Source organism: Salvelinus sp. IW2-2015, linkage group LG30 (assembly GCF_002910315.2).
Source record: "Salvelinus sp. IW2-2015 linkage group LG30, ASM291031v2, whole genome shotgun sequence".
NCBI lineage: Eukaryota > Metazoa > Chordata > Actinopteri > Salmoniformes > Salmonidae > Salvelinus > Salvelinus sp. IW2-2015.
In genome coordinates this window covers 20,447,718-20,462,282 of record NC_036869.1, presented here as the reverse complement: position 1 = coordinate 20,462,282, position 14,565 = coordinate 20,447,718, and the positions used below count along the sequence as shown (strand labels likewise).

At 47.4% G+C, this 14,565-nt stretch overlaps 1 protein-coding gene across 2 annotated transcripts; it reads left to right on the top strand.

The window, feature by feature from the left end:
* Window positions 1-7,088: 7,088 nt before the first annotated feature.
* On the top strand, window positions 7,089-12,704 carry LOC111954746 (UPF0500 protein C1orf216 homolog). 2 transcript variants are annotated; one of them, XM_023974652.2, is made up of 2 exons: window positions 7,089-7,309; window positions 11,213-12,704. In XM_023974652.2, exon 2 carries the CDS (start codon window positions 11,280-11,282, stop codon window positions 12,336-12,338), a length of 1,059 nt encoding a protein of 352 aa, XP_023830420.1. In that variant the 5' UTR covers window positions 7,089-7,309; window positions 11,213-11,279; the 3' UTR covers window positions 12,339-12,704. The 2 variants fall into 2 exon arrangements, with proteins under 2 accessions (XP_023830420.1, XP_023830419.1); XM_023974651.2 differs by lacking the exon at window positions 7,089-7,309 and adding an exon at window positions 7,933-8,330.
* Window positions 12,705-14,565: the final 1,861 nt, after the last annotated feature.

The window sequence follows — 14,565 nt, the reverse complement described above, 5'->3', positions numbered from 1 at the left end:
AACCACTAGGCTACCTGCCGCCCCTAAGCTTCTTGATATTCCACACCTGTCAGGTGGATGGATTATCTTGGCAAAGGAGAAATGTTCACTAACACCGAATACAACAGGTGTAGGCCTTACAGTGAAATGCTTACTTACAAGCCCTTAACCAYCAATGCCATTTCAAGAAAAAATATTMAAATAAAAATAAGAAATAAAAGTAACAATTGAAGAGCAGCAGTAAAATAAAAATAGCGAGGCTATATACAGGGGGTACCGGTACAGAGTCAATGTGCGGGGGCATCGGGTAGATGAGGTAATTGAGGTAATATGTACACGTAGGTAGAGTTATTAATGTGACTATGTATAGATAATAACAGAGAGTAGCAGCAGCTTAGAGGGAGGGGGGGGGGGGGGTGAAAATAGTCTGGATAGACATTTTATTAGATGTTCAGCAGTCCTTTGGCTTGGGGGTAGAAGCTGTTTAGAAGCCTCTTGGACCTAGACTTGGCGTTCCGGTAACGCTTGCCGTATGGTAGCAGAGAGAACAGTCTATGACTAGGGTGGCTGGTCTCTTTGACAATTTTTCGGGCCTTCCTCTGACACTGCCTGGTATGGAGGTCCTGGATGACAGGAAGCTTGGCCCCAGTGATGTACTGGGCCATACGCACTACCATCGCCTTACGGTCGCATGCAGAGCAGTTGCCATACCAGGCAGTGATGCAACCCATCAGGATGCTCTCGATGGTGCAGCTGTAGAACCTTTTGAGGATCTGAGGATCCATGTGAAATCTCCTGGGGGGGTTTAGGTTTTGCTAGCCCTCTTCACGACTGTCTTGGTGTGCTTGGATGATGTTTAGTTTGTTGGTGATGTGGACACCAAGGAACTTGAAGCTCTCAACCTGCTCCACTATAGCCCCGTCGATGAAAATGGGGGCGTGCTTGGTCCTCCTTTTCCTGTAGTCCACAATCATCTCCTTTGTCTTGATCACGTTGAGAGAGAGGTTGTTGTCCTGGCACCACACGGCCAGGTCTCTGACCTCCTCCCAATAGGCTGTCTCGTCGTTGTCGGTGATCAGGCCTACCACTGTAATGATGGTTTTGGAGTCGTGCCTGGCCATGCAGTCATGAGTGAACAGGGAGTACAGGAGGGGACTGACCTGAGCCGTGTTGAGGATCAGCGTGGCGGATGTGTTGTTGCCTACCCTTACAACCTGGGGGCTGCCCGTCAGGAAGTCCAGGATCCAGTTGCAGAGGGAGGTGTTAAGTCCCAGGGTCCTTAGCTTTTGATGAGCTTTGAGAGCACTATGGTGTTGAACTCTGAGCTGTAGTCAATGAACGGCATTCTCACATCAGTGTTCCTTTTGTCCAGGTGGGAAAGGGCAGTGTGGAGTGCGATAGAGATTGCATCATCTGTGGATCTGTTGGGGCTGTATGCAAATTMGAGTGGGTCTAGGGTTTCTGGGAAATGGTGTTGATGTGAGCCATGACCAGCCTTTCAAAGCACTTCATGGCTACAGACGTGAGTGCTATGGGTCGYTAGTCATTTAGGCAGGATTCCTTAGTGTTTTTGTGCACAGGGACTATGTTGGTTTTACAGACTCAAATAGGGAGAGGTTGAAAATATCAGTGAAGWCACTTGCCAGTTGGTCAGCGCATGCTCGGAGCACACGTTCTGGTAATCCATCTGGCCCTYCGGCCTTGTGAATGTTGACCTGTTTACGGAGAGCGTGATCACACAGTCGTCCGGAACAGCTGATGCTCTCATGCATGTTTCAGTGTTACTTSCCTCGAAGCGAGCTTAGAAGTAATTTAGCTTGTCTGGTATGCTCGTGTCACTGGGCAGCTCGCGGCTGTGTTTCCCTTTGTAGTCTGTAATAGTTTGCYAGCCCTGCCACATCTGACGAGCGTCGGAGCCGGTGTAGTGCGATTCAATCTTAATCCTGTATTGACTATTTTGCCTGTTTGATGGTTCGTCGGAGGACATAGCAGGATTTCTTATAAGCTTCCGGGTTAGAGTCCCGCTCCTTGAAAGCGGCAGCTCTACCCTTTAGCTCAGTGCGGTTGTTGCCTGTAATCCATGTCAACTGGTTGGGGTATGTACATACGGTCACTGTGGGGACGACGTCATCGATGCACTTATTGATGAAGCCAATGACTGATGTGGTGTACTCCTCAATGCCATCGGAAGAATGCCGGAACATATTCCAGCCTGTGCTAGCAAAACAGTCCTGAAGCTTAGCATCTGCTTCATCTGACCACTTTTTTATTGACCAGACTCAAGCTCCTAAAATGATAGACTTTACCAACTCAAAACCTGCTAGATATTTGGCAAACACAGGACTCACACAGTTCGACGACCAGCCTGAGAGCTTTAGGGCATGGCAGTCCTCATTCAACAATGCTACCAAGGGCCTGGACCTCTACCGCTAGTGAGGAGCTGGATCTGCTCACAAAATGGCTGGGTAAGGAGTCGTCACAAAATGTAAAGGGGGTCGGCTCAGTGAACGTCAACGACCCAAGTGCAGCCCTGAAAAAGCCCTGGGATAGACTGAAGCAGTGTTACGGCTCATCAGTAGTAATAGAAACAGCACTCTTCAAGAAGTTGGACAACTTCCTCAGAATCTCTAGCAAAGACTATTCCAAGCTACTGGAACTTGGAAGTCTCCTGGTGGAAGTGAAGCCTGTAAAAGAAGATGGAGACTTACCTGCTTTAACTTACCTGGACACTGCCKGTGGTATCAGCCCCATAGTGGAACAACTCTCCCACAGCCTTCAGGAAAMATGGATTTCCCATGGTTCAAGGTACAAAAACGAAAACAACCAGTGCTTTCCTTCATTCTCCTTCTTCACAAAGTTCATATGCGATGAAGCAAGAACTAGAAACGACCCGAGCTTTGCCCTTTCTAATAGTGGCGGCAGTGGACGGGAATATGGGGAATATGCTTCAAGTGCTGTACTTCATCCTTCCACCTGGCWAAAGACTGCACCATAGCATTGAAATGTAAAGAGTGTGAAATGAACGGCACAGCCCTGTACCCTACAGTCCTCTGGCTCTCTGTCAGAGATCGGCGGGGAGGAGGAAGGAAACCCAACCACTGCACCCGCAATCAGCTCCCAAAGCTCCCGTTCATGCTCAAAGATTTGCCTAGTGAGAGTATACCCCAAGGGGCAGCGTGAAAGCCCTGTCAAGCTGTATGCTATACTAGARGACCAGAGCAACCGCTCATTGACAAGATCAGACTTCTTCAATCGGTTCAGTATTCTGGGCAACCCATCTTCCTACTCTCTGAAGACCTGCGCTGGAGTCATGGAAACGGCAGGAAGAAAGGCGGACGGCTTCCTGATCGAGGCAGTGAATGGAGGGGTAAGCCTAGCCCTTCCTTCAATCATCGAGTGCAATGAGATCCTCAATAACAGATCAGAAATACCAACCCTAGAGATGGCCCATCACCACGCCCACCTCAAGTATGTGGCCACACACATTCCAGAGCTCTATCAAAGTGCCCAGATCCTTCTGTTGCTTGGGAGAGACATTGTCAACGTGCATAAAGTGAGGCAACAAATCAATGGACCACACAATGCCCCCTTTGCTCAGAGACTCGACTTAGATTCGGTCCTTGTGTGTAAAGTATGCCTGGGAAACACACACAAGCCAGTCAAGAACAGCATCAAAACGAATGTGACACTCCGTGTCAGAGCTGCATTCATCTGAAAGAAAAGGTGAGCTAAGGCGGGGAGCAACAGGATGGTTTCTCCCATACATTCAAGGAAAGCCCTATTCACAAAGCAGTTGAAGATGAACTTGGACACACATTGTTTGACAGGCCAGAGAACGACAACAAGACAGCTCTCTCCATTGAGAACACAGTCTTTTTAAAGACTATGGACAAAGAGATCTACAAAGACAAGACACACAGATGGGTAGCTCCTCTCCCCTTCAGAGTACCCAGGCCACCTCTCCCGAACAACAGTGCACAGGCGCTCACCCGTCTCACCTGTCTAAGCCTTAGATGAAAGAGCAGTTTGTCACCTTCATGGAGAAGATATTCGTAAACAACCATGCAGAGCCAGCACCCTCCCTCAACAACATACTGCTCACAGGCCCAGACCTAAACAAGTCTTCTGGGAGTTCTTATCCYCTTCAGGAAAGCACCTGTAGCAATAACGGCAGGTATCCAACAGATGTTTCGTTMTGAGAGAAGYTCACAGAAACTACCTGAGATGATTATGGTACAGAGTCATTGACATCACAAAAGACATCATCGAGTARATGATGTAGGGCCATGTCTCCGGCTACAGCCCATCTCCTGCTGTCGCCATCTACGGGCTCAGGCGAACCGTTCAGAAGGTGAGCAAGACCGCGGAGCAGACACTCGACAGTTAGTGGAGAGACATTTACTATCCATGCAGCACAGTCTTGGTTTATGGGTAAAAGCAGCAAACACCTTCACCTGCGGAGTATCAGTCAGCAGTAAACCATTCACACGACGTGGAGTCCTGTCAACGATAAACAGCCTCGTCGACCCTCTCGGCCTGGTAGCTCAAGTAACCATACAGGGCAGAGCCATACTGAGGTAACTCTCCTCAGACAATTGTGATTGGGTTTTACCACTCTCCCTCACTAACACTAAGAACACCCTCTCAAAGGCAAAACGCACAGAGCTAAACTCAGCKAAAAAAGAAACGTCCTCTCACTGTCAGCTGCGTTTATTTTCAGCAAACTTAACATGTGTAAATATTTGTATGAACATAACAAGATTCAACAACTGAGACATAAACTGTACAAGTTCCACAGACATGTGACTAACAGAAATTGAATAACGTGTCCTTGAACAAAGGGGAGGTCAAAATCAAAAGTAACAGTCAGTATCTGGTGTGGCCACCAGCTGCATTAAGTACTGCAATGCATCTCCTCCTCATGGACTGCACCGGATTTGCCGGTTCTTGCTGTGAGATGTTACCCCACTCTTCCACCAAGGCACCTGCAAGTTCCCGGACATTTCTGGGGGGAACGGCCCTAGCCCTCACCCTCCGATCCAACAGGTCCCAGACTTGCTCAATGGGATTGAGATCCGGGCTCTTCGCTGGCCATGGCAGAACACTGACATTCCTGTCTTGCAGGAAGTCACGCACAGAACGAGCAGTATGGCTGATGGCATTGTCATGCTGGAGGGTCATGTCAGGATTAACCCTGTCTCTTATACACATCTAGATGTGTATAAGAGACAGGACAGGTGTAACGCTCATTCCTTCGACGATAATAGCAAATCCGACCATCACCCCTGTTGCCYGTGATGTCTGGTGAGGACCTGTCTTACAATAGGCCTACAAGCCCTCAGTCCAGCCTCTCTCAGCCTATTGCYGACAGTCTGAGCACTGATGGAGCGATTGTGCGTTCCTGGTGTAACTCTGGCAGTTGTTGCCGTCCTGTACCTGTCCCGCAGGTGCGATGTTCGGATGTACCGATCCTGTGCAGGTGTTGTTACACGTGGTCTGCCACTGCGAGGATGATCAGCTGTCCGTCCTGTCTCCTTGTAGCGCTGTCTTAGGCGTCTCACAGTATGGACATTGCAATTTATTGCCCTGGCCACATCTGCAGTCCTCATACCTCCTTGCAGCATGCCTAAGACATGTTCACACAGATGAACAGGGACCCTGGGCATATTTATTTTTTGTGTTTTTCAGAGTCAGTAGAAAGGCCTCTTTAATGTCCTAAGTTTTCATAACTGTGACCTTAATTGCTTACGTCTGTAAACTCTTAGTGTCTTAACGACCGTTCCACAGGTGCATGTTCATTAATTGTTTATGGTTCATTGGACAAGCATGGGAAACAGTGTTTAAACCCTTTACAATGAAGATCTGTGAAGTTATTTGGATTTTTACGAATTATCTTTTTATTTCACCTTCATTTTTGAAAGACAGGGTCCTGAAAACGGGATGTTTCTTTTTTTGCTGAGTTTTTGTGGGTTTGCAGATGCTTCCAACAAAGCCATTGGTGCATTGACATACATCAGAGCCACTGATGAAGATGAACAAAGTGGAGTGGGCTTTGTTTTGCAAAAAGCCAAGTTAACCCTTCAATCTGAGCCTGCCATACCCCGCCTTGAACTATGTGGAGCAGTGTTGGCAGTAGAATACTATAGGGTATTGTGTTTTGGTCAGTGACAAAAAAAATCTCWATTTAATCTATTTTAAATTCAGGCTGTAACACAACAAAATCTGGAAAAAGTAAAGGGGTGTGAATACTTTCTGAAGGCACTATATCTGACTTTGAAGGGCTGAATCCTAGTTGGGGAAGTGTCCACTCAGCACTAAGTTTTGTGCAAATTTTGCATTGATGTCAATAGAATTGTGTGAAAATGTAAGTAACATACTTATCACATACTTAAATGTGTCCTTAATGTCACTGTCTCTCCCTCTCTCTCTCTCTCTGCACCTTCATTTTGATCAGTCTTACCTTAGCTTCAGAATACAAACAATAGAATATCAGTTGACTCTGACCTCAACCTGACTGAACCAAGACTGTTACCTATGCCTACAGACCGCAGTCCCTTAGAAGTTCCATCCATCCTCCGTTGACCTCTCTAGGCTCAGAGAGGACCACTCTRGGTCCAGAGTTAAGATAATTGCAGTTTATAACCTAATGATTATGATAAGTGGCTAATAATAAGGCCCCATTAGGAGTACTTTTAATGATGGCTTTTATCTCTCCATCTCATTAGTCCATGGTGATTTAGCAGCAGGTCTCGGGGTTAGGGGCTGCAGGAAAGCTCATTACACACCATTAGGAGCAGGCACAGGGGCTGGAGTGAACCCCATGGATGCCGTCTTAGCTTTAGGCTGAGACTTAATCCATGGTTTTGTTTATTCAATCATAACATTTGAAAGACGGGGAAGGTTATGTGAATTATATTAATCGGGCCTGACCGACCACAATATCTAGAGGACAAAGCCGTTTTATTTTACTGCCAACCGAGAAGAGGCTAGAAAAATTGACCAGAAATATGCACTCTTTCACTCTACGTGATGCATTCCAAGGGGTGGAACATCTAACTAAATGTAAGGGGGTTCGTTTTATTTGGCGTGTCTTGGTCGATTTGACTATCTCTGTTAGAGAAGAGAAAGCTGCAGGTCCTCTCAACTCTAGTTCTCTGTACAGTATCTGCCGTTATGCATTGTGGTGTTGTGAGCTGACAGTATAGCCATTGGTCGCTCCCCTCGGCCACTGTCACAGTAAGGACTGGTGTTGCTGAAGATGAAGCTGAACTGAGGGAAGTGGGTCATTACTTGGGGCTGTGTAAAAATCTAACAAGGTCTTATTCGCTAGGTAAGTCATGCTCTTTTTATTAAARGCTGGCGTGTGAGATGGGTGGTTATGAGTTGCCTCGGTTGCTCTGTAACSGAAGCACAATATTTATTTACCGCCCCAAGGGACCTCGCGGATGACCATGCGTCTGAACATTTGGTTCACATGCACCGCAGCACGCGCTCTCATTGTTTCTTTTTGTATGTCTCGCAATGTTTCTATTTTCCAGCCTTGTAGCTATCTGTTTCTCTATATCGGTGTCCTGCTCCACGGTTCTTTGGAAGATAGAGATGATTTTGCATGTGACGAGGCCGCGGGCGGCCGATGTGTTTGATGTATTTTTCATGTGCTTAGGCTACTATTGAACGATGGGGAGGAGGGGGACAGCCTGGAGGTGCGACACTTGAATGGGGATGTTGTTGAAGTGGAAAGGGTTTGAGGGGGGAGATGGGGTGAAGGGGGGCGAGGGGGACTTTCGCTCTTCTGCCGCCAGCGACTGCATGTCAGGGAATGGGGAGGGAGAATACTTGCTAAGTCTGTCTGATGTACCATACCTCCCACCCGAAAACACACTTACACTCAACACAGGCGTTCTCTGTGATCTAATACCGACATATACGCAGTCGTCAGTTTAAAGCGACGCAATGCAACAAATAGCAGTCTGTCTCACTTGACAACAGTGTGAGCATTTATTGTAGGTAACATTTGAGTAGCCTATAAACAATTGTTCGTTTGTGGCATATACTTTTCTGGCCGTACCTTCCCTTTAAAAAACAAGGATATGATGAGACATTCCAATGTCATTTCTGCAGCACTCTTTCTGAAGTTTCCTTTCTACCTTCCCTGCCCAGTTTAAGAAGTGAGTCATTGGGTAGGCTAGCAGTCCATTCTATCAGAGCGCTAGAGAGAGTGGATGGGATGGATAGAGATTCTGGATAGAGCGGAGGTAGTCACTGAAAACATTACATAGGAGGGTCGACCGGAGGTGAAATACGGAGGGCGCCGAATCTAGTTCCTCTACGAAGCACTTGTCTACCACACGGTAAGACAAGGCCCTCCTATGAATCAATTCACACATTTGTCAATCAGAATTATTATGTAACTGGTGAATGAAATAAGAAATGGTAAGGTCGTTTTGTATGAGTGGGAGAGAGGTTATCGCTACGGCCGAGAGAGGAGAACTCGGATATGGGGTGAGCTGATGGCGCTGCTGCTATAGGGCTATGCTATTACGCTATAGGGCTATGCTATTACATAACGCACAATGGAGATTCATTCATCTTTATATTAACTTCATAAAACCGCGTTTTTTGACGACATCTGTTTTTGTCAAACCATATTATGTGGTCTATGTAGGATAATATTACATCTCAACGCTTAATGTCGTGAGATCTGTAGCCTATAATAGTCTATATGCTTTCATCGAGCATCGTCGTTTGTTCATAACATTTCAAATCTATTTCAGAACGAATTAATACAAATGAATGTTCAAGCATTATGCTGTTTAGCTTCAAAGCAGGTGGTGTATTGAGAACAAACAACCGCATTAGACTAATGGTGCATCCCGTAGTTGACAGCGTTTATACTGTGTAGTTTAACATAAACTAAAAAAAAAAAGGATGGAAATGCGTTTTATTGTTGGGCTATTGCAGGAACCACAAAGGAATAGAAAACATAGATTAACATGTTATATCTCATCACCTAAATGTCGATTTTACTTGATAACTTAATGCTCACTAATCGAGCGTCAATATTTACATAGATGCCAGTGGCGCGCGCGACCCTGGAACGTTAGTTGCTGTCCTTCAGCACAACGTGCCTGCGCATCATGGGACAGAGAATGAGTGACAGTACCCCGAAGTCAGGATTAGAGAAATTTCCATTCAGAGGAGACATGTAAATATTTGATGGTAATATAAATGGAGTGAAATTGGACGCACTGAGCAGCTCCTCTTTACCATATTAGAAAAATAAGGAATAGGAGTGATACATATTGAAACATATTATGAGTGAAACATATTGTGAGTTATTCAGCAGCATACAGGACTGAATCAGGAAATGAGGCGGGAGTTAACAAATTATTGCATGCAGATTTATCTAAATTGTAGGCTAACTCAGGGATTAGCCTTGAAACAATTGCTTTAACTAACTTTCACCAGAGTAGCTAAATGCCTTTTATGCTTGCTTCGAGGCAAGCAACACTGAAGCATGCATGAGAGCATCAGCTGTTCCGCTCTCCATAGCCAATGTGAGAAAGACCTTTAAACAGGCCAACATTCACAAGGCCATGGGGCTAGACGGATTACCAGGACGTGTACTCAGCATGCCCAGATCAACCGGCAAGTGTCTTCACTGACATTTTCAACCTCTCCCTGACCGAGTCTGTAATACCTACCTGTTTCAAGCAGACCACCATAGTCCCTGTGCCCAAGAACACGAAGGTAACCTGCCTAAATGACTATCGCCCAGTAGCACTCACGTCTGTAGTCATAAAGTGCTTTGAAAGGCTGGTTATGACTCACGTCAACACCATCATCCCGGAAACCCTAGACCCACTCCAATTCGCATACTGCCCCAACAGATCCACATATGACGCAATCTTATTCGCACGCCACACTGCCCTTTGTTACCTGGACAAAAGGAACACCTATATCAGAATGCTGTTCATTCACTACAGCTCAGCGTTCAACACCATAGTGCCCACAAAGCTCATCACTAAGCTAAGGACCCTGGGACTAAACACCTCCCTCTGCAACTGGATCCTGGACTTTCTGACGGGCAGCGCTCAGGTTGTAAGGGTAGGCAACAACACATCTGCCACGCTGATCCTCAACGCTGGGGTCCCTCAGGGGTGTGTGCTCAGTCCCCTCCTGTACTCCCTGTTCACCCACGACTGCGTAGCCATGCATGACTCCAACACCATCATTAAGTTTGCTGACGACACAACAGTGGTAGGCCTGATCACCGACAATGATGAGACAGCCTACAGGGAGGAGGTCAGAGAACTGGCAGTGTGGTGCCAGGACAACAACCTCTCCCTCAATGTGAGCAAGACAAAGGAGATGATTGTGGACTACAGGAAAAGGAGTGCCGAACAGGCCCCAATTAACATTGACGGGGGTGTAGTGGATAGGGTTGAGAGTTTCAAGTTCCTTTGTGTCCACATCACCAACAAACTATCATGGTCCAAACATATCCAGACAGTCGTGAAGAGGGCATGAACACACCTTTTCCCACTCAGGAGAATGAAAAGATTTGGCATGGGTCCCCAGATCCTCAAAAAGTTCTACAGCCGCACCATTGAGAGCATCCTGGCCTGTTGCATCACCGCCTGGTATGGCAACTGCTCGGCATCCGACCGTAAGGCGCTGCAGAGGGTAGTGTGTACGAGCTGTACATCACTGGGACCAAGTTTCCTGCCATCCAGGACCTATATACTAGGCGGTGTCAAAGGAAGGCCCTAAAAATTGTCAAAGACTCCAGTCACCCAAGTCATAGACTGTTCTCTCTGCAACCACACGGCAAGCGGTACCGGAGCGCCAAGTCTAGGTCCAAAGGGCTCCTTAACAGCTTCTACCCCCAAGCCATAAGTCTGCTGAACAATTAATCAAATGGCCACCTGGACTATTTTTATTGACACCCCCCCCCCCCCACCACCACCACCACCACCACCCACCCTTTGTTTTTACACTGCTGCTACTCGCTGTTTATTATCTATGCGTAGTCACTTTACCCCTACCTACATGTACAAATTACCTCGACTAACCTGTACCCCGCACATTGACTCGGTACCGGTACCCCCTCGTTATTTTATTAAATTTTTTGCATTTTATTTACATTTTCTTAACTATTTTTTGTTGGTTAAGGGCTTGTAACATGTGACAAATAAAATATTATCTCTTCTGTCTCTCCTTTTCTAAACAGTGAATCTCAGTCAAGGTCAAGAATAATTGATTCTCGGTCAAGAAGAAGTGAGTTTCAGCAAAGGAAAATGCTTCACCAGAACCGACCCGTGAATCCCCAGTACGGAGGCCAGGGAGGCGGCTCCTCCTCACTTCGGATACTCAGCAACAACAGCCAGCCTCAGGAGGGCAACAGGAAGCAAGGCAAGAAGGACGGCAACTTCAACTTCCTGGGTCAAGACGATGACATCATGATGGGAGGGGACGAAAACCGCAACCAGGTACGTCCTTGTAACCTGAGCTTGTTGGGCCGCGATCAGCCCCACCCTCCCTCCTCCTCATCCTCTTTCAACCACTACGGTCCGGGGCCCCTGTCCCCACTCTCCCGCCTTCCCTGCTGGAGCCCCCTGGAGCCCCTGCCTGAGATTGAGAGTGGAGACAATGGGTACAGAAGAGTCCCCCCGGACGGCGCAGAGGAGGGCAAGATGCAGGAGGAGATGGGGAGGATGAGCGATGACGAGAAGGAGAAACAAGAGCTGAGGGGAGGCAGCATGAAACAGGGAGTGGTGGTGGAAGAGGAGGAGGTGGAAGTGGAGGATCCAGAGGAATGGGGCAACAGCGATTCAGAGTTTGAGTTCAGGTCCAGCGGCAGCCTGTCCTCTCTCAATATGGAGAGTGGAGGCGAGGGTGCTGGGATGGGGGGGTGGGATCACATTGGAGTGGGGGAGCCCATGGCCAACCACCACCAGGGGAGCGACCAGCTTACCCCCTCTTTGACCAGGAAGTGGGACGACAAGACGGCGAGGACAAGGAGCGGCAAGCCTCTGAGAATGGGGAACAGCCTGCTTGACGGGGGAACGTTGTCGGACTCGGACACGGACTGCGGTGAGCTGCCTGAGCTGGAGGAAGCCGTGTGGACCCTGAGGGAACGCGAGCGCTTTAAGGCCCAGGAGATGGAGAAGCACCAGGTCCAGCTGACCATGTACCGCAGGCTGGCTCTGATCCGCTGGGTTCGCACCCTGCAGGGCCGCGTCCAGGAGCAGCAGAACCGCCTACAGTCCAGCTTTGACGTCATCCTCGACCACAGGAAGGAGCTGCTGCGCATGGGTGCTGGCACCACTGCAACTGCCACCGCCAGCCAATCGTAGAGCAAGAAGGAAGAGCGGAGGCCATAASAGGAAGTGGTCACTAGCAGAGACAGGACAATCTTTGAAGGGGAATTCAAAGGCATTGTTGCCACTGGCGATGGTTATTGTGCTTATTTTGTCCCAGGCTTAACTTTCCCTGAACTAGACAATCTCCAAGCCTCCTCTGAGATTTTACTCTGTTGTGGTGTTTTAATAAGTGGATAATGCAGTTTGTTTTTTATTTATTGGCGTCCTACCCTGTGTCACTTTCCAAATATATCCAAGTCTCCTTTCTTCTTGAGAGCCAGGATACCTTTTTTCACCCTAATTCCGCCAATCTATCGAAATATATAAGAGTTGAATAAATGCTTGTATCTTAAAATGTTCTATATACGTCTAGACTGCTATTTTGTTTGTTTCTATAACTGTGATATAATCCATGCKAAAAAATATTCAAAGTACAACATATGAGGTGAAATGTTTCTTCTCCAGTGGCCTAATACAATTGTTTTCGAGTTATTTGTGTATCGATAGTTGATCACTTATAAGGTTAGGAAGATGTTGGGATTTTACTAGTCTATTTGCYCTCTTCGCACAGTATAAACCCCACATCAATGTTAGGTCAGCATACAAAGAAAAGTGTGGATTAGCAGCAAATGAGAACAAGTAGGCTATGTCAGATAGCTTATATTGAACACATGCTAAACCTAAGCTATAGGCCGTTCGTTTGACATACACTACATCACAAAAGTATGTGGACTGGTCCCCCCTTTGCTGCTATAACAGCCTCCACTCTTCTGTGAAGATGTTGCAGGGACGTGTGTCCATTCAGCCACAAGAGCATTAGTGAGATCGGGCACTGATGTTGGGCCTGGCTCGCAGTCGACCGTTCTATTTCATCCCAAAAGGTGTTCGATTGGGTTGAGGTCAGGGCTCTGTTGCAGGCCAGTCAAGTTCTTCCACACCGATCTCGACAAACCATTTCTGTATGGACCTCGCTTTGTGCACGGGGGCATTGTCATGCAGAAACAGAAACAGGCCTTCCCCAAACTGTTGCCACAAAGTTGGAAACAGAGAATTGTCTAAAATGTCATATGCTGTAGCATTAAGATTTCCCTTCACTGGAACCAAAGGACCTAGCCCAAACCATGATAAACAGCCACAGACCATTATTCCTCCTCCACCAAACTTTACAGTTGGCACTATGCATTGGGGCAGGTAGCATTCTCCTGGCATCTGCCAAACTCAGATTTGTCCATCGGACTGCCAGGTGGTAAAGCGTGATTTATCACTCTAGAGAACACTTTTCCTCTGCTCCAGAGTCCAATGGCGGTGCACTTTACACCACTCCAGCCGATGCTTGGCATTGCGCATGTTGATCTTAGGCTTTTGTGCAGCTGCTCGGCCATGGAAACCCATTTCATTAAGCTCCCGACGAACAGTTATTGTGCTGACGTGGCTTCCAGATGCAGTTTAGAACTCGGTAGTGTGTGTTGCAACCGAAGACAGACGATTTTTAGGCCCTACGTGCTTCAGCACTCGTTAGTCCCGTTCGGTGAGCTTGTGTGGCCTACCACTTCGCGGCTGAGCCGTTGTTGCCCCTTGACATTTCCACTTCACAATAACATCACTTAAAGTTGACTTGAGCAGCTCTAGCAGGGCAGACATTTGAGGAAAGGTTGGAAAGTTGGCATCCTATGACAGTGCCACGTTGAAAGTCACTGAGCTCTTCAGTAAGACCATTCTACTGCTAATGTTTGTCTATGGAGATTGCATGGCGGTGTGCTCTATTTTATACATAAAGCACTAATAGAACAGTTAAAGCCTCTTTGTATTCGTTGTTGAAATATATAAATTGCAGCCTCTGGTCCATGACCTTTCAGTACAATCTTCTATTTATCAGCAGCACAAAGTTCGTTTGTATCGCCTCATCATGACTGTGTTCTGTTGGTGGTGTGATAGCCCTGTGAGGACCAAGCATCAATCTTTATAGCCATGGTTACTGCGTCTCTCGTCGCTGCGGGCAGGGAACGTCTAGCAGGGCTGTGTGTGTCTGTGTGAGTGCTTCCAGAGATACCAGCCTTCGCCAACTAATCTGCGGTCTGAGTTGAGCTGGTTCTGCAGGTTACGGTCCCCCGGGGAATCTGTCAGTTTGCGCCCCGGGGCCAGGCGGTCCTATCCGGCCGGGTGAGCAGCCGCCGGTCCAATCCCGCAATATGAGCCAAACCCCGGGGCAAGTTTGGGATAA